The sequence below is a fragment of the Canis lupus genome, chromosome 12 (genome assembly GCF_003254725.2).
Source record: "Canis lupus dingo isolate Sandy chromosome 12, ASM325472v2, whole genome shotgun sequence".
NCBI classification, from domain to species: Eukaryota; Metazoa; Chordata; class Mammalia; order Carnivora; family Canidae; genus Canis; species Canis lupus.
In genome coordinates this window covers 60042958-60070718 of record NC_064254.1, presented here as the reverse complement: position 1 = coordinate 60070718, position 27761 = coordinate 60042958, and the positions used below count along the sequence as shown (strand labels likewise).

At 33.8% G+C, this 27761-nt stretch overlaps 1 protein-coding gene across 1 annotated transcript in view; it reads right to left on the bottom strand.

Annotated features, from left to right (window-relative positions):
- Positions 1-27761, bottom strand: part of GRIK2 (glutamate ionotropic receptor kainate type subunit 2) — a 1069280-nt gene that overhangs the window by 144656 nt on the left and 896863 nt on the right. The window contains 1 exon segment of the mRNA XM_049092419.1: positions 17160-17383. Coding sequence (XP_048948376.1) covers positions 17160-17383 — 224 coding nt within the window.

Sequence of the window (27761 nt, the reverse complement as noted above, 5' to 3'; positions counted from 1 at the left end):
TCGCTAAACAGAGACTGTTCCAACTTCTAGCAGTGGGAACCTTTTTTCTAAATCCCAAATGAACTTATTTACAAAATAAAATTTCTTCCTTCAGCATCCAAAAGTTCTCCATTCATTCTGAAATTATTTTATTATGTATTGAAAGCATTTAAATTACTACTTCTTTTCTCTCTTTACAGGGATTTCCAGGACATTATCTCAATAACATGTTTATGGAAAGTTGTTTTATCATTGGAGTGCTTCAACAGAATTTCTCATGACACTTAACATCAAAATTCCTCTGTATTTGTGACAGATCCAATGATTCAGTAAGATTCTTATTAATGGTGCTTTATCTCTTGTGGAACATCTTGTTATTTAATAAACTTTTAAACTTTGATTTTAGTTTTACTGATGATTTAAAACATACTTCACAAACGCTTTTTCGAAGAGAGCACTTTAAATCAATACTAGTCTTGTTATGTTTTTTTCCTCTATGACTTCCAGTACATCTGTCACAAATTCAGTGCCTCAATTTTCTTATGCATAAAATAAGGGGATCACGTATAATTATCATTTCAAAAGAATTTTATAATGCTCTTAGTTTAGTTATTTAACTTTATTTACCTTTATTGTATGTATCTGTTACATTTTGTGGACATTAGGTTCCCATTTCTATTCTTTTTCTCTTAGCTCTGTCCTTTCACAGAAATGCTTCTACTTAAATGAATGTTCTCACTTGTTAAATATAGTATATTCTGCAAATTTATTAATTGGATACTAGTGAATTTAATAAATTACTCTACACTATTTTACATAATCATTTATTTCTACTAACTCCTATTATCTATTTCTCTTGTGCTCCTACCCTGACCACTCCTGAGGTAACAATGACTTCAGTTCCCGAAATCTTTACATAAATGTCATGTTATAACTAAGCAATATTTACTTTAACTCATACTCAATCATGCTGAAAAGAGATGATAATCAAGGAATAAGTTAACTGACAGAAACAAAATCTTACCTCATTTCAATTAGCTTAGGGCATTCACACATCCTCAAAACTATATGAAAGATAATAAAGAGCAAATTTAATAAATATTGGCATGTAAGGACGCTGCACATAATAAGATGACACAAAGATTTCCTCATGAATCTAGTCTTGCTTCGTATATTTTATTGATATTTTAAAATAGCCAAAGACAATATAATAAAATTGTCCGAGGATTTTAAATTAGATCTGTACCAAGCAATATTTAAGATCGAATAATAAAAGATTGAGAAAAAGTGGCCAAATGGTGCTGAAAAGCTCTAGCCAATCAGTGATTGAGAGGAAGGGAAGAAGGAAAGGAGAAATTGAGAATCATGTACTTTATATTAAATGGAAGACAGAGAAGGCAGGAGAAGGGGGGAGAGGAGGAGAAGAAAATTCTAATGGCCTCAAGCACAATTAAAGATGATTAGGACGTATATAATGGCCTCAAATATTAATGAAGGACTGAGTAACAAGCTAAAATGTAAGGTATTGGCTAATGCTATGTAGCTGATAGAACTCTGAATTTATGCTATGGTCATGTGTCAAAGATTAGAAACATGTTAACTTCTGGGGAAAGGAAAAACTGACCAAAATGTTAATTTTCAGGAAACAGATTTCTATTAAAAAATTGCAAAACAGATGGTTAGCTATACCACTACTTAAAGTCTTACAGGTTTGAACTTTAATTATAATTGTGAAAGTGGAGTTCTGTTTACAGGTGCCTCAATTTTGTTTTCATGCTGTGGTGCCCTGCATGCTGTCAACACTGGCTCCAGTTCTATGATTAAGTACTGGCCCTCTGTCAGGTTGCTTTGTTTCTTTAGACTTCCATGTCTCCATTTATTGCATGAAGTTCTATTGATTACATGTTAAAATTTTGTTTACCAGTCATAGACCTGGGATTTTATAGAATGTTATTTAATTTAAAATGGTGTTTGTACTTTTATTGTTATTAAACACATAATTCAGTTTTCCTAAGTGCCATAATGCATTTAAATGACACAGACGATTCCTGTCATTCCACAAATCTCGTTTGTCCTGTTTGAAAGTGCTTCAAGAATTTATGACATTGTACTGGAAAATAACATACCTGTTATTTACATACATACATACATTTACATACATATCTGATTTATTACATACATATCTGAATTAAATGTCTTAATATTTTTACATTGTTACTACATTTCCTCTCTACTGTAAATCCCTGGCAATCTTGGCAAGCGTTTTAAGATAGGCATTTTATTGCTTTGTTCATGATGTTTTGTGCCATTGTTCAAACTTGATGAATACACAAGTGCTTGGTTTTTAAACATCAAATGAGGAAAAAATAACAATCCAAAGCAATGTGTTTTTGTTTGCTATGTTACCACTTCCTAGTTAGGACTAACAGTCATTAATATTTATTAGGACAGTAAATCAAATCTCAGGTAGATTATAGGTGTCAGAGGGCCAAAGACTGCAAATAGAATGGCTGTTTCTTGTAGTCTGGCATATGGCCTTTCGATATAGTATAGACAATCATATCAACTGGACAACATGTTCTATCGGCAATGCTTTACACTGAAACACCAGTTATTCTTTTTTAACTTCTTGAGCTTACTGTGCAGATTTTGTGCCTTTTGGAATGCTGCCTCACCTTTCATGCCTTTTAGTGTACTGTTTCTGGATGGACTAATTTCTTATTATCTGGTACCTTTCCATGTACATTTGTCCTTTAGCAATGTTAAATTTTAAATCCTTCCATTTAGACTGAATACATACTAAGTCTGCATTTCTCCACATTGCTTAGTCAATATTCTAGAAATAGTGGGTGCTTAAATTTGGGTGCTCAAAAAACATCTCTGGACTTTATGGTCTTTAACCAAAGGTTAAAAAAAGACATACAAATATATAGAGGCTTTGCTTTCTGACTAAAATTAAAAAGCTAAAGCATTTGTAAGAAATCCTTTCATACAAAATTCCTTTAAAATAACTTGGTTAAGAATAAAAATAAGGGATCCCTGGGTGGCGCAGCGGTTAACACCTGCCTTTGGCCCAGGGCGTGATCCTGGAGACCCGGGATCAAGTCCCACATCGGGCTCCCTGCATGAAGCCTGCTTCTCCCTCTGCCTGTGTCTCTGCCTCTCTCTCTCTCTCTCTGTGACTATCATGAATAAATAAATAAAAATTAAAAAAAAGAATAAAAATAAAAAATGTAGCTTCTCTCAACAAATTGGATTTTTGAAACAATATTTTGTGTATATTCTATTGTACAAAGGAATTTCTGAATGGGTTTTCATATTCGAATCAAGGAGATCCAATTATTGTCTCCAGTTGCTGTATTTTGTAGCAAAAATCAGTTTTATCATTCAGAATATTCATCCACATAACTGTCTTATGTAATAGTTTTTCACTTAATCAAACTTGAAAAATAGAAGTTCTACCTTTATATTTCTGAAACAGCTTAAGTATAGTCCTTAATAGGTTATTTCAAATATATATTAGGTTTTATGAATAGGAAATACACAAGGAATATATCCATCATATGTGATTTGTATAGCTAATATTTAATGATACATTGATGGGTGGCTAGGGAAAGAGTGATAGACCTAGTTGGAATATTTTTCAAACAATGAACAATAACAAAAGTCATGCTGTATTACCATTTATGATCCAATCAGAATTTATATAATTTCAATCTTGTTATAAGCTATGATAATTGACAATACTCTGGCAGCATATTATCTTATGATCACAAATAAATAAATAAATATGTTTTAATTGATTCTAAGAAAGAAAACAGCAACACTTGGTCCAAATTTGAGAAAGAGTAGCTGTCATTTATGAAGCTTTTATCTAACAGCATTTTTTATTTGCAATAGGCTAAGACATAAGCTATAATACCTTCCATTAACTACAAATGAGAATGTATAAGAGGAGCTAGAAGGCTGCAAACAAAAGATTAAAATGAGTGAATGCCTTGTAGGATGGACCATATAATCCTTTGATAATTGCATTCATTTTAAGATGAGCCGTTCAAAATTGCTACCTGTCCAACCTGAATAAGATGAACAAACTAGAAGCATGTAGATAAAAATGCTGGTTCTCCATAAACAGGCCATTTTAGTATCACTATAGTTGAGTTTAAGACACTCTAGGCTTACATGTATGCTGAATATGCTTATTTTCTGGCTTTTTGCACTTTATGCTATTTGTACTCTATATATAACTAGAACATTAATAATTATCATTTGATGTTGTCCAATATGTAAATGAGATTTAAAATACAGTGACCTCCTTCAGCTCTGTTTACAGAGTGTGTGTCATAAGGTAGACAAATATGACTCTAATAGAAAAGATTACAACTTCATAAAATATGTAGCTTCAAAATATGTGTAAAATTAAAATCTACATAATTCATCTACCTAGAGTGCTGATCATTTATAGAAGAATAGATAACTAATTTCATCTTTACAATAAATACAAAATAAAGTATCAACCACATCATAAAATTCTTCCTCCTTTAATAAATAAGATAAAATTACTAATAAAACTGGAACATATTTAAGTCATATGCTTGCTCTCAAATCATAATTTGTCAGTATGAAAAAAAGCTTTATTGCTAGGTTTATCATTATTCCAAAATAAGGCCTTTTGCTTTTTATAATTATCTAATTTTTTAAGAACTTTCAATAAATGTAGGGAACTTTTAAAATATTCAATGAGTGTCTTTCTGACAATAGCAGATCTTGATTTTTATAACCAAATTTACAAATAAGTAATAATGAGTTGTCCTAAGGCCAGACATTTTTAAAATGGAAGTTATTTTTTGAAACTCTATAACTGGATTTAAAATTTTCACATTTACTACTTTATTTTGAAATAAAGAGAAAAAAGATGTCCCATGGCCAAAAATGTTTAGATAATGATGAATTAAACAAACATACCCAAATCTCTTTGCTGTAAGACTTTTCGGAACCTTTAATCTGCTAATAGCGAATCTTCAAGAGGCAGATCTAGTACAAAGTTCTCCTGACCTTCTTTGATCGTAGAACTCTCTTGGGTTCATTTTTTCCCCCTGGAAACAGTTTAGCATCTGATGTTTTGTAAATGCTGCCTTATGATATGCTATCATACATTTATATTGTATAAATATTATGGAGCCTACCACATTTAACAATTTTTTGCACCAACTTCTTCATGGCTTCATATAAGTTAGGGAAAACATTGATGTATTAGATTATCTCGCATCAAAAATAAACCAGAATTGTTTTCTGTGGGATTAAAACTTTATATTTTGATAGCATCATTTAGATTATATTAGAATAATAATTCATGTTTCTTGCACAAAACTAATTTGGTAAATTCATGTCTCAAAAATATAGTCAATATTCTAGAAATGATGGGTGCACAAAAAAGAAAAGTGGCCAGAAAGAAAGCACAAAAGACCTCTAACATATGAAATATTTACACTTACTTTTCATACATTTTTAAACAAGCATAATTAGCTTGTGTTAAAGAAAACACCAGTTGAAAATCACTAACAGGAAGGGGATAGTTAGGCTGCTCAGAAATAGGCATCCTAATAACAGATGAGAAAAGGGGAGAAAGAAACCTTTAAAAATGCACAGTTGAAACAAGAAATTTGAGAGAATTTCACATGTGCCTGAACTTTATGTCACCATTTAATAAACCCTGTGGCAGGCACAGCCAATTCATACCTGATAAAATCTTTCTTATTTACAAAAGAACCGAGGCGGCGGTGTGCCCAGATAAAAGAAACATATCTGCATCCTCTTCTGCAGTTAGGAAGTAAAATAATTTTAGCCAATAAGATGCAGAGAAGAGGAAGTTTTTCCTTTCTGAGGTAATAACCCTGTCTTTTTGGCTTTTGCTTTTGCTTTCTACCTTCTTGCTGCCTGAGGCGCAGATAGGATGCCTGGTGTTGCAGTAACCGTCTTGCAGCCTGGAGGATAAAAGCTTCAGTCTAGGAACAATGTAGCACACAGAGAGAAGGTGCCAAGTTCCCCAACATCACCTTTCTTTCAGCAATGGTTTCAATCCTGTCCTGCCTACCTTCAGCCTTCATGAGAACAGTAAACCTACTATGTATTTAATAACTGCTTAGTCAGGTTTCCTACTACTTACATGTGAACCTATTCCCACTAACATAGGCTCTGAACCTATTACTGAACTTCAGGAGACATTAATTCAGTATAAAATATTATTACTGAATGACCATTTGATTCCTTTCAGTATTTTTGACTAAACCTTATAAGCAAGGAAACCATTTCATAGTTAAAAAAATCTCCATGTAAAGAGTTGAAGATTTTAAATTTAATGATAACAACTCAATGATTCAGAAAATACCAGAATCCACAAGGATTCATTCCATGAGATTGTCACTATAGCTAAAGTTTTCCTTAGTGTTTTTTTTTTCTTTACCATAGAAATTTTAACACGCAGTTAACTTCAAGAAAATCATGCTAATCGTTTAGATATCAAATTATTTTCATGAGTGAAAGGATTAATTGGCATTTACTTTAAGTATGGAATTACTTCAAAGATTCTAATTGTATTAATAAAAATCTAACTTTTTAATTTTGCTTTCAGGGTTCCATAACTTTGCCATTACCTTCCACATATTTTTCTGATACATCCTGGATCTCTGTATAAGCACATCCACCTGGGCTACTGCTACTCACTTTTATTATCTATGCTTATCCTTTCATTTGAAATTGTTATGTATTAGCAGTGTTCTGGAGCCAGTTCATTTGGCTATAAGAGCCAATTTTCCACCTATCTTTCCAACTCTAGATTTGGTAAGACTCCATTGGTAGCTTGATTAGTTATATTGGTAATATTTATACCACAAAAATTGTCAATTGCTGCAAATCAAAAATTCACTACTTGCCACAGAAGTTCTTACCGTCACATCACTGAAAAATATACACCATTTATGTTAAATTTTCATGCCATCTGTTGCTCATTAATTAACTTTGGCATTGCTTTATTGGTAGCTTTAGTACCAGAAAGTTACCAGATTTACACAGAATGAAGTACAAGGATTATCCGTATATGAATGCTACAATAATATGCTATTGAACATATTATTTAGTAGATCTAAATGGGTTGAAAGGGCTTAATGAGATGGTAACAATGATCAGTTCCCCCGATTTGTAATTTATTGATGGTAAATTTAAACTGTGATCAATATTCATTAAAAATATACCCTCAAAGAAAAATAAACATTACTATCAGCTATAAATGTATAACTAGAAACTATAAATAATAAATGTTTTCAAAATGTAAGACTTCCCTTTAATTCCCATTTAAAATTTATATTTGATTTAGGCATTTAACTTCAGCAATAGGCTTGAATTCAGATCCTTATGACCTATTTTCATCCTAAGCAATTTTTTAAATAAAATTAAGTCAAAATGGCATACTGCAATTTACTCAAATTTTAAACTACCCAAGACTGTTTTTATTGTTATGGAATAAAAAAAGTCCTTATTATAATCATCTACTGATCATCTTAAGATTCCTGAAGGAAAGACATTATTTTGGTTGCCATAAAATTCAGATTTAATTTTACATATGTAAAATAAAAATACATAATTCTACACTTAAAGCTGGAATCATTTTTAAAATTACAAAGTGGATTTTATATAGTCTCATTAAATAGCTACTAATGCAGCTTTTTAAACACCTAATTGTCCAATCAAATTAAATTAAGAGTGGCTTTAAATTGGGAATAATAAGGAAAATGTCCTACATATCAACATTGCATAAGAAAGCATAGATTTGTCCTATCAATAATTTCTTACCAATATAGCTAACTTTTTGCAAGTGAAGTACCAAACATTAAAACACTGTTATTTTTAAATTGGTTGGAACATAATTTACATTTAAAAGAATTATTTCTTAGACTTACATATCAGAACCAAGTGTGTAGCTTGCAACACACTTGCTAAGGATTTTAAAGGAGTAAGTCCCATGTTAAAAGGCTCAAGGCAGACTGTCCTTAGATCACTCAGGTGGTTATGTGGTTTCTAATACTGGAAAATGAAACAGACTACTTTTTTAAAAAATGGATCCTCAAAAGTAAATGATGCTATCAACAGGAACCTGAAGCTAGCATTGGAAAGGTAGCATTGATTTTTTAACATCCCTTGGATGCTTAAGTCGATTTGCTAATATGCAAATATCTGGATTATAAAAAAAAATACCTACCAGCTACCATGAACATGCAAGGCACAAAAAGTTTATTTTCTCATTGAATTGTTTAACTATAAATGAATTTTAGTAAGTTTCATGAGGTATCATGACTTTTGTATTTTCTTTTCTTCCAACTAAATATCTTCCTAAATTATACTCTATTGTATCAAATATACCAATAAAATATTTAAAAATTAAGTGTATGTACTGCATATGCAGTTTAGTATCTAAAACAACTGAAGTATGTTTGGAAAGCATTCACCATTTTTGTTTTCAACTCAAATATCTGAATTTAGAAATATCAAGAATGTTTTAAAATTTGGAGCAGAAGGAATATTTCAAATATAATTTTTAACATCTTCATGATTGTGAAAATTTGAGGTCCTAATTGAAAATTGCAGTGATATGAGATATTTGAAATCAACATACATTTCCCTGAATGTGAATATTGATTTTGTATCTCCTTCTGCAACAAAATTTTCACTATTTTCTTTTTCTTTTCTTTTTTTCCTTCTTGTTTTTTGAGGTTTTTGTTTTGTTTGTTTTTTGTAATCTCACTTTAGTAATACCATTCCAAAACATATCTTCAGTCAGTCTAGTGAATTGCTAAACTCATATTGACACACACCTCCCAGCACCCCCTTTCTCAGTCCAGTAATAGTAAGGGAAGCAGGGAAACACTTACCTAATTTTATTATGTTAAAATAATATTCAGGTGCATATTCTGAACCAACTTAGATGACAGTTGTAGCCCTAATCTGTTTATAATGTTTATCATGCCAGTAACATTCAAAACCTACAATTTCACCTTTGCTTCAAATATTAAGTCCATTAATTTAATAGGAAAATCTATTATGAATTCATTTACCTCATGTTATCATTTCAGGAGTAGTCAGGGATACATTTAAATGGGAAATATTTTTAAATAATTAACGGTTAAACATCTTTCATAAAGAAGAGCAGGAAACTAAGTTATATCCAGGCTGGGGGAGGGGCAGAGAGGATTACCTTCCACTTATTTATTAAGGTATTGAAACAAAAATTATGTTTCAATCCAATGTATACTACACTAAAAATAATTACTATAATTTTAAAATGTAGATGTGTATAATTACTTCATTAATAAGGTTTTCATCATAAAGTTTGTCAAGTTAATATCTGGGCTTCCAAACAAAACTCCAAAAGTAGCTCTAACAGAGATAACTTCACATTTTAATAGTGTTCCTCTTTATGTAAGAGTTAACTAGAAACATTTAAAATTATAGGTGTTGAAAATCAATAGAATAGTTTGTTTTGTCATTTGTTTTACTAATTCTATTTATATACAAGATAGATATCAGGCCCTTACTATTCAAATATCATATTGAAATTCCTATAGCAATTTGAGAAACAGATGATATTTCTCTTAAAAAATATATATGTATATATACCCAACAGGATTGATATGAAAACAATTTAACTTGAATGATGTAATTATGTAATGGAATGTAAAAAATTATAGCAATTAAGGTGCTGTGACATGCTCTAATGAATGAAGTTACACTGGTTGATGATACTATATCTCCTACTCATTAATTATTTGGATAGAGTGCATTATTTTACATAACATGAAGAAAAAAGTCATAAATTATCACTAAAAATTACATCCATACATTTTCATTCAATATTAATGATATTTTTCCCACATCCATGAATTATGAAAAAAATAAAAAATATATCAATATCATTTAAGTAAAAAATATATCAATATCATTTAAGTCTCTGGAAAAGCTCACAATGTGGTGCAATTCCTTTACCATATGCAGTTAGTAATTTTCAGGGGAAGAAAGTGAGCATTCCTAGAGAAATGGCTTAGAAAGCAAATAGGTTTATATGTTTATGAGGCAAATCTGCTCACGTGTGGCTTTCTAATGTGTACTGTTTAGGTTCCTAAGTGATTGGAAATATTTGTTTAAGCTTTCTTATTGGCAAATCTAAAGAGAAAAACACATGTCTTAAGTGTAGCTAATTGAGGTAATTCTTTCAAGTTATTCTAAAACAACATACTGCTAACATGTAGCACAAATATGTTATACAGAACTCTTAAAAATAATAATTAAAAGGGTAGCTAATCTTTTGTTTTTCCTAAAATCTTAGAAGGAAACGTGAAAGGTGAATTAACATGATAATCAAAAAGAACCAAGTGATACAACTTCCTTTTTTTCTGTTTTCCTCTAAATCTGTTTTCCTTAAAATAGCTTCCTTTCTGTAATAAATTAGAATTTATAAAGTATAATAATGTTAGCATTAAACAAAGGGAAAATATTTCTAATCTCATTGCTAGGGATAAGGGGATGTGGTTATGTATACCTACTCATTCCTTATATAAAAATGTAAAAACAGCTACTGAAAAAAAGAAGCTAATAAATTAATCTCTCCATGATTCTCAGATAAAACCTGGCCTCTATTGACATACAATTTATATTAGTGTCCTTCCTTTTCTCTACAAATGATTTCTTCCACATAACCCACCGGCCCAGTACAAAACGATATAGGAAAACATTCATCCATCTGAAAGAACTCTTACACCAAAGAATCTACAGCAAAAGAACAACTTTATCTAGGTAAAAATGATACTAATTTAGGTGTTATGCTTACTATTTTAAAAAATTGATCTATTTCTTTACATTTTTCAAGGCAATTGCTTTTTTTAAATAATACCCTCAACCATTGTACTATCTATATCTATCTATCTATCTATCTATCTATCTATCTATCATCTATCTATCCTCTATCTATCATATATATATCATATATATATCATATATATGATATATATATATATACACACACAAACCCTCATTTCATACTGTAAAGACCTTTCTTAGGTGACTGAGAGCCCCCCAAAGTCTGAGGGGACTATTATTCTGAGGGCTGTAGAAAAACAGAAGTATAATTTTGCTTAGAGAATTAACACATAAAAAACAAGCTGAGGGTTTCTTACAAAGAATTCACAGTACTCTGTAGCTATGGGAGAAGTAGCTACCTAGAAATAGCAAAATATGGAAGAATAAGTATATCACTTGATTTTTAAAAAAAGTGCTTGGTGCTCTTTATCTTGTTGGTTCTTAAGAGTCATCTCAAAGAATTTCTTATGATTAATAAAGAAAACTCCCAAAAAAGGAAAGAAAAAAATAGAGGGAAACAGTCATTCACAGTATTGTTCTTGTCCAATTAGCTTTTCAATCTGAATAGCTAATAAGAAATGTATGAGGTATGGTGGCAACTGTCAAAGATGACACTACACTGCTTTTCCAAGTCTTTCAAGGAAAAAACGTAATTTCTTACAAGACTACCACTTCTCATCAGGATGTGTGAGTGTTGAAAAATGGAATTCCATATTCCATAAAGTATTCATTAAAAACAGAGGTATCATTTTTGGTAGCAAATATAATAAGTCAATATATATTCATCTTCAAGTTTTTAGCATTCTCAAGTTTCTTAATGTGACTCTATATAATGTAATTTATTAAAATTAGTATCTGTGATTTACTGAGCTAGACACTGTGGAACTTCTAAATTGAAACAAATTATAGTTTTCAGAAGCTCATTGGCCAATATATTTGTTGAGTAGGCACACTTGGAATGACTAGAAAGAGGGGTAGCTTTTTCGCCTCCATAAGTCTGAATTCAATTTGGCAATGGAGGCGAGGAAAGACAAAGAGGCAAATAACTTATCCACATGGTATGAAAGATAAAAATGGACTATCAAACTTCCACTTTTGCATTTGTATTTACTTTTGCCCTAATGATAAAAAAAACTATGTCAAAAAATAATTTGGAAAAAGAGATCAAAATTTCTAAAAGGTACTCAAGCACAATCATCTTTAAAAGAAAATGCCAATAAGCATTTGATTACAGCAGATTACAAAAAAAAGCACTTGAATTTTAAATTGTTTTTTTCTTAATTATTTTCAAATGTTTTATTCTTGTAAATGTCTAGCATAATTCTAAATTTGAGAGGTGGAAAATATTATTTTTTGTTAACATGATTAAGAGTCTGACCTTTTCCTATATGGATAATTTTAGTCAAAATCTCTACTGCCTAAATTATCTAGACACAACCATAAACTGAAAAGAAGTCCCCAATTCAACTTCCTTTCAATTGGTTTGGTTCTACTAATTACACAAAGGGATATTTTTTTTCTGGGTTGCTGACGCCATGTTCCTTTTGCAACCATGAACATCACTGGAACCACTACAAATAAAAAGGTAAATTATTTTATAATAGATTTACCAAGTAACTCTTGCAAAAAGAAAAAAAAAACTTTTATTAATGTAGAAGTAACCTCATTTCCTATGGAAATGTAATTTGAAGGTGCATTTAGTTTTAATCAATTGTGACTTTTAGTTCCATAATTGAGGTATTTGTTAATATAATCAATTTGAATAATCACTTTCATATGTGTGAAAGGCACACTATTTCAAACCAAATTTTCATTAAAGTCTAGGAAAATTGCTAAATGGAAAAAGGAATAACAGATAGGCTTTCCTGTAATTTACTTAAGTAAAAAAATTACTAAGAAATAAAAGTAAAATATATCTAAAATTATGTTACAGAAAGGTAAAATTAAAATGGTTTTCTAAGAGGTGGGCACGTTGGTGGCAAAGGCACACAACAAAATTGGCTTTTCATTTCAATGTGACAGGAGTCTTTTTGACAGCATATTAGTTTAACATTGAACATCCCACCAAAACAGTTATCCATTTCCAAGTGCATAATAATTCATTGTTGCCCTTCACTGTGCATTAAATGTCACCCATCATTGTGACAAGAATATAAAGGCTACTGCACACTAGTCAGGAGTCTAGATCAAAGCTGTTGATGCAAGCACTTTGGACATGGTTTCCTACACTCAGTTAAACCATCAAAACCACTATGTTTAGAATACCTTTAGCTCTGAGTACCAAGAGAAATACGGAATATTTTTATAAGGAGAAGAACTCTCAGTAAGGCAATAGCCTTGTCATCTTGTGACCACAGACCATGTTAGTGTCAAAATGTATGTCAAGACAGTCCTGGCGGTGACTGTATTAATACACCCTTGGGTAGATTCTAGGGAGACCATTTCCTACTGTCTAATCTAATAGTGCAATAGATGATATTCTAATATTCTAAAAATCATACAAAGTAATTCAATCCTAAAACTTACAAGAAACTTCTATATTCTTTTTAACTTTGAAAAACTAATGTTATGTACTCAACATTGAATATTCGTTGATTTATCTTTGCTAAGAAGGCCAGGTTAGTCAATGTTGCTTGCCTTCTTTTATTCTTTTTCCTCTATTTGAACATATTTACTTGTTCATTTAAATAACCTAAGGAATTTCTGTGTAATAACATTCTTACTTAAAAAGCTGGTACAGTATTACTTTTCTTCTCCAGTTTATTTGTATTTAATTTTAAAAATGTCAATCTCAGAATAAAATATGCAACATTATTATAAGCCTAGTGAATTATTATTAAGGTTCCATCAATCCTGTTGGAGGGAAATGTGTAGAGCATTATGCTCTTCTTTTAAGTTTGGTCTTCAGTTATTCACTTCTCTACCAAACTACTAAGAACTCTAGACCAAGATTTATACACTGAATTTCAAAATAGCTCAGGTCTTGTTAAAAGAAAAAAAAAAACCTCTAACATTATGGGCATTTATATTGACTCATTTTATAAATAGGATCTACTGCATCTGTATTATCTGTTGTTTAATAAAGGAAATATTTGAAGCAAGGTGAAAAATACCTTTCATTCTGAGTATAAAGGGTGGATTTCCTAACCAGACTCTTTATATGACTAACTGCTTTCTCTATACTAATATACCTAGGTCAAAGGAAAATATAATAGAAAGAGGGAGAGAGAAAAGGTTTAGGGACAAATATGATCAAGTGCAAGTTTATCATGTACGAGATTTCTTCCTATTCCTCTGTCAGCCAAGAGCTATGGTTAGGAGATCCGGGATAAGGCCATTCTGTGTCCAGAATGCCGAACTTCAGGCTCATCTTTACTGTCAAACAAGAGTTCTCCCCTAATTCACATAAGCATGCTGTTTATGCCATTATGCTATAAACAATACTGCAACTGTTTGCAAGAGACCATAGATCATAAAACCATATCAAGACAAGTAAAGCCATATATGTCTTTCTTAATACTGCTTAAAAAAAAAAAACACCTTAGAGCCTTTGTTAGGTACTTATTACATAATCTTTTCTTATACAATAAAGGTGAAGGGATATTTTAAAAAGCCATCACAAAAACAATCTGCTTTTAAATTTAACTTTAGAAAACAGATTCCAACAATTGTACAATACTCAATTTATTAGGAAATTTTGTGGTTAGCATGGTATTATTTTAGAACTTTGTGATCTTCCCTGAGAATGAAACACATATCTGAGAATTTTTTACTGTAATTTCTCTTTTTTTTTCCTGTAATCATTATGGAGGTAAAGATAAAAAATATACATAAATAAAAGGCCGTATTTATTTTGACAACAATAATAATGTGAATAAGTGATTTCTGTACAACATAAGGCACAGTCCTCATTCACAGGTGAAATCAAAATACTACATTTATTGTGAATTGATAACAAATATCCTAATACCATTTAAATTAGGAATGTAATTAAGTTCTGTAATTGAAACTTGGACATTTCGTCTACATTCGCACATCATGAACTTCTTTCACGGTAACAAAAGTTTAATTCCATATCAAAGTGGAGTTTTTTTTTATTAAAGTAAAGTAGATATTAATTATATAAATTTATTTGGCTTTAGAAGTTCAGTTTAGAACTTAAGCAGATTCTATTCAAGAAATTTTCTTTTAATCTGAGTTTTCAGTGTGTTGTTTTAAATTTAGCAATATTTATATAAGATTATTTTAATATTGAGAATTGAACAAGATAGTTCAGAGATAATCTGAAAATAATTTATTTTCATACTATATATTATTTACCAAGATATCTAATATTATTTATCACTTAATATAGGATATCTTATATTGTTTGTTATTTAATAAAATATATGTTAATTTGTCCATAAATGAAGATATTATACTTAATTTCTGAAACTGTATGAAACTATTATCACATCGTTGAATATGAGGCTGAAATAGAATTACCTTCAAATTCATTAATTTAATAACTAATAATAAAATATGACAGTAATACTCTAAAATTTAATAACACTAAAAAATGGCACACCAGCTATATGTTCTCAATAAGAATGATATGGATGTATTTATTATGTAAAAAATTAGTACAGGTTACGATTACACAGATGTTATGTTACTATTTTATTTGATGGTTTATCAAAGTGATAGTTAAAGAAATATTTTGAAAATTAGATGAGTGCATAAGCCACACAGCTTGCCTCTATTTGCAAATGTTCTTTTAAGCTAGAAGAGAATTCAGATGTTTCAGTATTTGCTTTTGAATGTAATCTCAGAAGATTTGGGCTCAGAAAATTAGTAATATCTAAAATTCCTAATATGAATTTGAGGTAATTCAATAGTTTCTACTTAAGGTCCCCTGGAAACTACATTAGACTTAATTCAGGTTGATTGATGCTTGCACAATTGCCTCAGAATGGTCTCAGGACATTTACCACTAGGTTTTGATTTTATCTTTCCCAGGAACTTTTGTTAATTTGATTAAGAAGGAGCAGGTATACCTGTAGACAGCAAGAAAAGCTTTTTCTATACTTTGGAGTATTTATTTTTCTGTCTTCCTTGTGGGCATGCTGTAGAGTTCTCCAGCCATTGAATTATTTAAACTGCAATCCTTGAACTCATTTCTCTGAATACATATAAAATAGGATGGTTTGTATTGGTCACTATAAAAGATTTGTAACTGATGCAAAGATGCTCAAAAATGAAAAGGCTATTTGGTTTTCACAAGATATGGAAAAGCCTGGAGCCGAAAGTTTATGAATTTCATACTCCAAATTCTCATTTTGGGGTAGAACTCTAAATTTCATATAAAAATTTTAACATGAGCTACCATACAGCTACAAATGCTATATGTATGTATGGTTCCAATACAAATTTTCAGCCATATGCAAATGATAACTGTCTGAAGGACTCATGTGTTAATATTAAAACAATTAGGTAGACAATTATAAATCTGCATTACATCCATATGTGAATATCAAAAATATCTGTGTATAACCACAAATAATCTACATATATAAAAATATACTACTTCTAGAAGTGATTTCATTCCTTGTTTTAATTGAATGAACTAAGCATTTGTTTTTTTTGTTTTTTTTTTTTAATTTCACTGCTAGGAACAAATGCATGATTTCATTGAAAAAAGAATAGGTTCAAGGAAAGATAAATATCTTTAGTGATAAATTTATCAGAAGAACCTATATATTTGAAAAAATAACCCTCTTATTTAATATTTAATTTTGATGATAGAACAAAAAATATTTGTAGTTATACATTATATTATTTTGTGAAAAAAATGAGAAATTTTATGTAGAAAATAATGGTAGTCTTTTTATACTTAAAAAAGCCTCCTTTTAAATTTTACCACTTTGGTTTTTTTATGACTGATTTATTAGTCCAAATTAGTAAAATATACTGTTTTGCTTCCTGGCTCAAGAGAAATCTTCAAAATGAGAAAACAATTTTTATGTCATGGTGATTTGGACTGCTTTTAGATTCTGATTAAAAAGAGTAAACTCTACCACACTTATAGCTTACTGACATAACCAGCATGCTTTCTGCCCAAAAAGGCAGCATAATATATTTTAATAAGTTATGTGACTCTTAAAAGTTCATTATTCTTTAGCACCCCAAGGGAAATAAAGAAAAAGAAAAGTAAAAATTATTGTGACTTTTGACAATTATTAGTTAGAAAAAGGAGGTAACAATTGCCAAAAAAATCACAAAAGTGAGCATGTTACCTGGCTATGACAAAGAGCACACAACTGACACCCAAGTAAGCCAGCAGAATATACATCCAGATATCAGGGGAGAGAGGATTCAGGAAGGAGAAGACGCCTGGGTTTGTACCATTGGGCTTGCGGTACAAAATACTTATTCCAAGTGTCATAAAGGGCTTGGAAAAGTCGATGACCTTCTCTCGAACATAGGTAATAGCCAGTGGAGCAACTGCAAGGTCAGCTTTCTGTAGAGAGAAACAGAAGAAAGGGGGAAAAATTGGTTCTAAGTCTCAAGAAAGAAGTCAGTATCCAAATTATACAAAACAAATACTTTACACTTGAGAATTGTCTCATGTAACTATTACATTAACATGTAGAGAATTCTTGATCCTGAATTGGAGGACCTGCTTTTTCTGCTACTCATTTCTATGTCCTTCTAGATTAGCAAACCAGAATTTATTGTACAGAGATAGAAAAAAAAATCGTACAGAATGAAAAACTGAAGAAACTATTCTACATTAGGACCTGAATTATTATGTTATGGAATCTTCTCATAATTGTTTTTAATCTCAACTTTAAAAAAGATTTAATATCAGTTCTGACTTTTTAAATACCTAGGTCAGATTCTAAATAGTAATCTAATAATATCTACTTCAAATTATGTAGCTGATAGTCATAAAACATGCTTTCTTGGTTTTAAAGCTGTAAAGTAGTTAAGAGATTTTAGTTTTTAAATAGTTAACATTTTGAAAATCATCTTTTAATGTGATTGTGTTTCCTGCCCCTGAGTTTTGTTTCTAACCCTCTAATTTGTTTTATATTATTTAATGAAAATCCTTAAAGCCTTGCCTAAATCGCATCAGGAAATGAGTTTTTCAATTTTCACAAAGTTGCTAATTTTCCACGGTAGCTTAAATATGTTACTAATGCTTTTCACTCATCATGTTATAACCATCTGTCAGGATGAAGTTCAAATCCAATATATTAAGAGAAATAATTATAATATTTTAAAATAATAAACAGTTCTATTCCATATTGATAGGAAGCTGTATTTCTATATTCCTTTTATTTTCATAAACATACTCGGCTTTCAGAGAATAAGTAAGAAGTGCTCCTTGTAGAGAGTTATAGAAAGATGTACAAAATAATGAAACTGGGCCTCCAGTTTCCCTACCCAAGAATTGTTGGGGAACTTCAAAAAGAAACTTCTCTAGAAGCTAACTTTGTTGACAATATTATTCTGGGTATGTGTGTGCATTTGTGTGTTGGGTGTGTGTGGAGAAAAGTGAGCAGTCAGATGCTTGAATAGAGAGTATCTTTGAATATCAATGGATAGGGAAAGATATTTCTCCAAAAATTAAGAAGGAAAAAAAAAACAGGTTTTAAGGGACCTGGAGAGGATATCATCATATTTCATATTCATAAATCAAAGAAAATATCAATTTTGCAATAATAATTACTAATGTCCTTTAAGCATCTGCTATGCAATAGGCACTGTGCTAAGAACTTTACATCAATTGTCACTTTTAATCCTTACATAATTCTACCATTATCCCCATTTCAGTTAAGGAAACTGAATCCATGAGAAGTCAAAAACTTGTTTGCAGTCTTAGAGCTAATTGAGCATTGGAATTAGGACAATAAACCCCAAGCTTTTGGAATCTATCCCCAAAACTAACCATGACATGCACCTCAGAAGACAAAAATGGACTTATAGAGACATTCATTCATTCATTTATTACAGAGTTCATACAGATGGAAAGAGGAATACATAGAAGCAAGAACAGTGATTAAAATAGATCAGTCACTGAGATTTAAAAGGCCAGGTGAAGAGTTTAGGCAGATAGAATATTTTCCACAAAGAAGAGAAAGCATTTCCTCAAAGACAGAAGGGAAGGAAGTACAGATGGTTTGAAAAAACTAAGTTTGTTAGGGAAAGATTCTAGTAAAAATTGGACAACATGAAATGGTGGTTTGCTTCTGTTTAGGGGGTTGAATATACAGCACAGATTATCTATGTGCCACTTCACTTTGTAAACTCCCTCATTCTAGACACATGTAAAGCAAAATTTTACCACATGTAAAGCATATAATTGAATATGCTTTAAGCTGGTAAAATATTTTTTAAATTCATAATAGATATCAATAAAATTTAGTGAACAATTCAAATAACATGTTAAGACAAAACCACTACATTATTCCAAAAAAAGTTGTTCAATAGGCATATATTAACATGACCGATTAGACATGCACCAAATTTTAAATATTTTATTCACTTATTTATTTTAGAAAGTGAGAGTATGCACATGCATGAATGGGGCAGAGAGAGAGGGAGAGGGGGAGGGAGAGGGAGAGAATCTCAAGCCAACCCCGTGCTAAGTGCAGAACCTGACACAACTCGATCTCACAACCCTGAGATCATGACCTGAGCCAAAACCAAGAGCAGGACACTAAACTGACTGAGCCACCAAGTGCCCTGACATACACTAAATTTTAAAATTTACTTAGCATTGCCTAAAATAAAATGTCTATTCCAAATATAAAATGGAAAAAGGATAAAACATTACACAGTAAAATACTTTCAATGATAAAAGAAATTAGACATTTGAAACAAAAGATAGAGACATTTTTAGACATTTTATTTAAAAAAATAAATATATAGGCAGACTGTGGTGCATCCATATGACAAAATATTATCCAACAATAAAAGGAAATAACTATCAAGTCATGAAAAGACATGGAAAAACCCTAAATGCCTATTACTAAGTGAACAATGCCAGTCTGAAAAGGCTACTTACATATGATATGATTCTGATTATATGACATTTTGGAAAAGGCAAAACTATACAGGCAATAAAAAGATCAGTAGTTACCCCCAAAAACTCAGGGAACAGAGTGACAAATAAATGGAACCAGAACATGTTTATGACAGTGAAACTACTCATAATGGTGAGTACATGACAAAGTACATTTACCAAAATCATAAAACTGTACAACACGAAGAGTGAATCCTAATGTAAACTATGGACTATAGCTAATGTCTTCATAATAGTTCAACTGTAACAAATATACTACACTGATGGAAACTGTTAATAAGGGAAATTGTAGGGGGTAGGGTAGAATGGGAGAAGGTTTAGAAACTCTACTTTCTGCACAATTTTTCTATAAACCTAAAACTGCTCTAAAAATATCCATTTTTTAATAGCAGGCTGTTTTAACCATATCCTCAGGAGTATGTTATGTTCATTAAATTAATTAGAACTTAGTTGTTACCATTAATAGCAAAACACACAAAACTTACCAAACATCAATTGTCAAAAATACCTTCTATTTACACACCAAATATATTTTTTAAATTCATTTTAAAATTTATAAATTAGGGAGGGGCAAGATGGCAGAAGAGTAGGGTCTCCAAATCACCTGTCTCCACCAAATTACCTAGAAAACCTTCAAATTATCCTGAAAATCTATGAATTCGGCCTGAGAATTAAAGAGAGAACACCTGGAATGCTACAGTGAGAAGAGTTCGCGCTTCTATCAAGGTAGGAAGACGGGGAAAAAGAAATAAAGAAACAAAGGCCTCCAAGGGGGAGGGGCCCCGCGAGGAGCCGGGCTGAGGCCGGGGCGAGTGTCCCCAGGACAGGAGAGCCCCGTCCCGGAGACGCAGGAGCTGCACCGACCTTCCCGGGCGGAAAGGGGCTCGCGGGGAGGTGGAGCAGGACCCAGGAGGGCGGGGATGCCCTCGGGCTCCCGGGGACACTAACAGCAACTGCGCCCCGGGAGAGTGCGCCGAGCTCCCTAAGGGCTGCAGCGCGCACGGCGGGACCCGGAGCAGCTCGGAGGGGGGAGGGCAGAGGAAGAGGCTCCGCGGAGGGGGCTGCGGGGCAGGAGCAGCTCGGGGGGCTCGGGCAGAGGAAGAGGCTCCGTGCGGTGGGGGCTGCGCGGCCCCGGGAGCAGCTCGGAGGGGCTCGGGCAGAGGAAGAGGCTCCGTGTGGAGGGGGCTGCGCGGTTCCAGGAGCAGCTCGGGGGCGGCTCCGCGGAGGGGGCTGCGCGGCCGGGAGCGCGAATCCACCAGCGCAGGCGCCGAAGCACAGGGCGCCGGGACACAGCCCAGGATCCCGCCTCCCCCGGGACAGGCAGAGGCCGGGAGGGCCCAGGACAGCAAGGACGCTCCTGCCCCAGCTGAGCACATCAGCGGCCCCGCCCCGGAGCCTCCAGGCCCTGCAGACGGAGAGCTCTGGAGTTCCTGCGGGGGCTGACTCCAGGGCTCCAGAGCTGGCCCCGCCACTAGGGCTGTTGCTCCTGGGGCCTCACGGGGTAAACAACCCCCACTGAGCCCTGCACCAGGCAGGGGCACAGCAGCTCCCCCAACTGCTAACACCTGGAAATCAGCGCAACAGGCCCCTCCCCCAGAAGACCAGCTGGGGACAAGTTCCAGGGGAAGCCAAGGGACTTAAAGTACACAGAATCAGAAGATACTCCCCCGTGGTTCTTTTTTTCTTTCTTTCTTTTTTTTTTTTGTTGTTGTTGTTTTGTTTTGTTTTGTTTTGCTTTTTGATTTGTTTCCTTCCCCCACCCCCTTTTTTTCCTTTCTTTCTTTTTCTTTCTCTTTTTCTTCTATTTTTTCGTTTTTTTCTTCCTTTTTTTTTCTCTTTCTCTTTTCTTTCCTTCTTTCTCTCCTCTCTTTTTCTCCTTTTCCCAATACAACCTGCTTTTGGCCACTCTGCACTGAGCAAAATGACTAGAAGGAAAACCTCACCTCAAAAGAAAGAATCAGAAACAGTCCTCTCTCCCACAGAGTTACAAAATCTGGATTACAATTCAATGTCAGAAAGCCAATTCAGAAGCACTATCATACAGCTACTGGTGGCTCTAGAAAAAAGCATAAAGGACTCAAGAGACTTCATGACTGCAGAATTTAGAGCTCATCAGGCAGAAATTAAAAATCAATTGAATGAGATGCAATCCAAACTAGAAGTCCTAACGACAAGGGTTGACGAGGTGGAAGAACAAGTGAGTGACCTAGAAGACAAGTTGATGGCAAAGAGGGAAACTGAGGAAAAAAGAGACAAACAATTAAAAGACCATGAAGATAGATTAAGGGAAATAAACGACAGCCTGAGGAAGAAAAACTTATGTTTAATTGGGGTTCCCGAGGGCGCCGAAAGGGACAGAGGGCCAGAATATGTATTTGAACAAATTCTAGCTGAAAACTTTCCTAATCTGGGAAGGGAAACAGGTATTCAGATCCAGGAAATAGAGAGATCCCCCCCTAAAATCAATAAAAACCGTTCAACACCTCGACATTTAATAGTGAAGCTTACAAATTCCAAAGATAAAGAGAATATCCTTAAAGCAGCAAGAGACAAGAAATCCCTGACTTTTATGGGGAGGAGTATTAGGGTAACAGCAGACCTCTCCACAGAGACCTGGCAGGCCAGAAAGGGCTGGCAGGATATATTCAGGGTCCTAAATGAGAAGAACATGCAACCAAGAATACTTTATCCAGCAAGGCTCCGTTCAAAATGGAAGGAGAGATAAAGAGCTTCCAAGACAGGCAGCAACTGAAAGAATATGTGACCTCCAAACCAGCTCTGCAAGAAATTTTAAGGGGGACTCCTAAAATTCCCCTTTAAGAAGAAGTTCAGTGGAACAATCCACAAAAACAAGGACTGAATAGATATCATGATGTCACTAAACTCATATCTCTCAATAGTAACTCTGAATGTGAACGGGCTTAATGACCCCATCAAAAGGCGCAGGGTTTCAGACTGGATAAAAAAGCAGGAGGACCCATCTATTTGCTGTCTACAAGAGACTCATTTTAGACAGAAGGACACCTCCAGCCTGAAAATAAAAGGTTGGAGAACCATTTACCATTTGAATGGTCCTCAAAAGAAAGCAGGGGTAGCCATCCTTATATCAGATAAACTAAAATTTACCCTGAAGACTGTAGTGAGAGATGAAGAGGGACACTATCTCATACTTAAAGGATCTATCCAACAAGAGGACTTAACAATCCTCAATATATATGCCCCAAAATTGGGAGTTGACAAATATATAAATCAATTAATAACCAAAGTGAAGAAATACTTAGATAATAATACACTTATACTTGGTGACTTCAATCTAGCTCTTTCTATACTTGATATGTCTTCTAAGCACAACATCTCCAAAGAAACGAGAGCTTTAAATGATACAGTGGACTAGATGGATTTCACAGATATCTACAGAACTTTACATCCAAACTCAACTGAATACACATTCTTCTCAAGTGCACATGGAACTTTCTCCAGAATAGACCACATACTGGGTCACAAATCGGGTCTGAACCGATACCAAAAGATTGGGATCGTCCCCTGCATATTCTCAAACCATAATGCCTTGAAATTAGAACTAAATCACAACAAGAAGTTTGGAAGGACCTCAAACACGTGGAAGTTAAGGACCATCCTGCTAAAAGATGAAAGGGTCAACCAGGAAATTAAGGAAGAACTAAAAAGATTCATGGAAACTAATGAGAATGAAGATACAACCATTCAAAATCTTTGGGATGCAGCAAAAGCAGTCCTTAGGGGGAAATACATCGCAATACAAGCAACCATTCAAAAACTGGAAAGAACTCAAATACAAAAGCTAACCTTACACATAAAGGAGCTAGAGAAAAAACAGCAAATAGATCCTACACCCAGGAGAAGAAGAGACTTAATAAAGATTCGAGCAGAACTCAATGAAATCGAGACCAGAAGAACTGTGGAACAGATCAACAGAACCAGGAGTTGGTTCTTTGAAAGAATTAATAAGATAGATAAACCATTAGCCAGCCTTATTAAAAAGAAGAGAGAGAAGACTCAAATTAATAAAATCATGAATGAGAAAGGAGAGATCACTACCAACACCAAGGAAATACAAACGATTTTAAAAACATATTATGAACAGCTCTACGCCAATAAATTAGGCAATCTAGAAGAAATGGACGCATTCCTGGAAAGCCACAAACTAGCAAAACTGGAACAGGAAGAAATAGAAAACCTGAACAGGCCAATAACCAGGGAGGAAATTGAAGCAGTCATCAAAAACCTCCCAAGACACAAGAGTCCAGGGCCAGATGGCTTCCCAGGGGAATTTTATCAAACGTTTAAAGAAGAAACCATACCTATTCTCCTAAAGCTGTTTGGAAAGATAGAAAGAGATGGAGTACTTCCAAATTCATTCTATGAGGCCAGCATCACCTTAATTCCAAAACCAGACAAAGACCCCACCAAAAAGGAGAATTACAGACCAATATCCCTGATGAACATGGATGCAAAAATTCTCAACAAGATACTGGCCAATAGGATCCAACAGTACATTAAGAAAATTATTCACCATGACCAAGTAGGATTTATCCCCGGGACACAAGGCTGGTTCAACACCCGTAAAACAATCAATGTGATTCATCATATCAGCAAGAGAAAAACCAAGAACCATATGATCCTCTCATTAGATGCAGAGAAAGCATTTGACAAAATACAGCATCCATTTCTGATCAAAACTCTTCAGAGTGTAGGGATAGAGGGAACATTCCTCAACATCTTAAAAGCCATCTACGAAAAGCCCACAGCAAATATCATTCTCAATGGGGAAGCACTGGGAGCCTTTCCCCTAAGATCAGGAACAAGACAGGGATGTCCACTCTCACCACTGCTATTCAACATAGTACTGGAAGTCCTAGCCTCAGCAATCAGACAACAAAAAGACATTAAAGGCATTCAAATTGGCAAAGAAGAAGTCAAACTCTCCCTCTTCGCAGATGACATGATACAGTACATAGAAAACCCAAAAGTCTCCACCCCAAGATTGCTAGAACTCATACAGCAATTCGGTAGCGTGGCAGGATACAAAATCAATGCCCAGAAATCAGTGGCATTTCTATACACTAACAATGAGACTGAAGAAAGAGAAATTAAGGAGTCAATCCCATTTACAATTGCATCCAAAATCATAAGATACCTAGGAATAAACCTCACCAAAGAGGTAAAGGATCTATACCCTCAAAACTATAGAACACTTCTGAAAGAAATTGAGGAAGACACAAAGAGATGGAAAAATATTCCATGCTCATGAATTGGCAGAATTAATATTGTGAAAATGTCAATGTTACCCAGGGCAATATACACATTTAATGCAATCCCTATCAAAATACCATGGACTTTCTTCAGAGAGTTGGAACAAATCATCTTAAGATTTGTGTGGAATCAGAAAAGACCCCGAATAGCCAGGGGAATTTTAAAAAAGAAAACCATATCTGGGGGCATCACAATGCCAGATTTCAGGTTGTACTACAAAGCTGTGGTCATCAAGACAGTGTGGTACTGGCACAAAAACAGACACATAGATCAGTGGAACAGAATAGAGAATCCAGAAGTGGACCCTGAACTTTATGGTCAACTAATATTCGACAAAGGAGGAAAGGCTATCCATTGGAAGAAAGACAGTCTCTTCAATAAATGGTGCTGGGAAAATTGGACATCCACATGCAGAAGAATGAAACTAGACCACTCTCTTGCACCATACACAAAGATAAACTCAAAATGGATGAAAGATCTAAATGTGAGACAAGATTCCATCAAAATCCTAGAGAAGAACACAGGCAACACCCTTTTTGAATTCGGCCACAGTAACTTCTTGCAAGATACATCCACAAAGGCAAAAGAAACAAAAGCAAAAATGAACTATTGGGACTTCATCAAGATAAGAAGCTTTTGCACAGCAAAGGATACAGTCAACAAAACTAAAAGACAACCTACAGAATGGGAGAAGATATTTGCAAATGACGTATCAGATAAAGGGCTAATTTCCAAGATCTATAAAGAACTTATTAAACTCAACACCAAAGAAACAAACAATCCAATCATGAAATGGGCAAAAGACATGAACAGAAATCTCACAGAGGAAGACATAGACATGGCCAACATGCATATGAGAAAATGCTCTGCATCACTTGCCATCAGGGAAATACAAATCAAAACCACAATGAGATACCACCTCACACCAGTGAGAATGGGGCAAATTAACAAGGCAGGAAACAACAAATGTTGGAGAGGATGCGGAGAAAAGGGAACCCTCATACACTGTTGGTGGGAATGTGAACTGGTGCAGCCACTCTGGAAAACTGTGTGGAGGTTCCTCAAACAGTTAAAAATAGACCTGCCCTGCGACCCAGCAATTGCACTGTTGGGGATTTACCCCAAAGATACAGATGCAGTGAAACGCCTGGACACCTGCACCCCGATGTTTATAGCGGCAATGGCCACAATAGCCAAACTGTGGAAGGAGCCTCGGTGTCCATCGAAAGATAAGTGGATAAAGAAGATGTGGTTTATGTATACAATGGAATATTACTCAGCTCTTAGAAATGACAAATACCCACCATTTGCTTCAACGTGGATGGAACTGGAGGGTATTATGCTGAGTGAAGTAAGTCAGTCGGAGAAGGACAAACATTATATGTTCTCATTCATGTGGGGAATATAAATAATAGTGAAAGGGAATATAAGGGAAGGGGGAAGAAATGTGTGGGAAATATCAGAAAGGGAGACAGAACGTAAAGACTGCTAACTCTGGGAAACGAACTAGGGGTGGTAGAATGGGAGGAGGGCGGGGGGTGGGAGTGATTGGGTGACGGGCACTGGGGGTTATTCTGTATGTTGGTAAATTGAACACCAATAAAAAAATAAAAATAAATAAAAATACACATTAAATATATATTAAATATATATGTGTATATATATAAAAAATAAAAATATAGGAAGAGGAAATTTTTTTTTTGATGAAGATGTTTCAATATTGCCCCAAACATCTGGTATTTCTCCTTTGTAAAATTATGATCAGTAGGTCACTGTAAATGACAACAGGAATCACTTTACAGTGAACATTCTTCCCTATATGATAGTGATTTTTCCATATAAACATTTCGGAAGTTTTTAAAAATTAAAAAAAATAATAATAAATAAAATAAAATTTATAAATTAAATTCATTAAACTGATTAACCTCCAGATCATCTTGCAGCAGTAAAAAACATTATTTATACATAATACCACTGACTATGAGTAAGATCTAACTTCATTACAAGTCTATTATTATTATTATTTATTTTTTTTTTATTTATGATAGTCACAGAGAGAGAGAGAGAGGCAGAGACACAGGCAGAGGGAGAAGCAGGCTCCATGCACCGGGAGCCCGACGTGGGATTCGATCCCGGGTCTCCAGGATCGCGCCCTGGGCCAAAGGCAGGAGCCAAACCGCTGCGCCACCCAGGGATCCCCATTACAAGTCTATTAATATAACAATTTTGAAATCTAATAAAATTAAGGCTGTATTAAAGATGTTTATAATGGCAGATGTGGTATGGTTCCATCAACTATCATGTTATTAAAGACTAAGTGGCTGGAAAAAAGGGTCTGATGGTGAATTGCATAATCCAAGAGCTTTTTATCTCTGTAGGTAAAGGCTATGATTTCATGAACATAGATTTAGTAATTGATATTTTAAGATTTTAAGTTTTTATTTAAATTCCAGTTAATGCACAGTGTCATATTAGTTTCAGGTGTACAATAGAGTGATCCAACACTTCCATACGA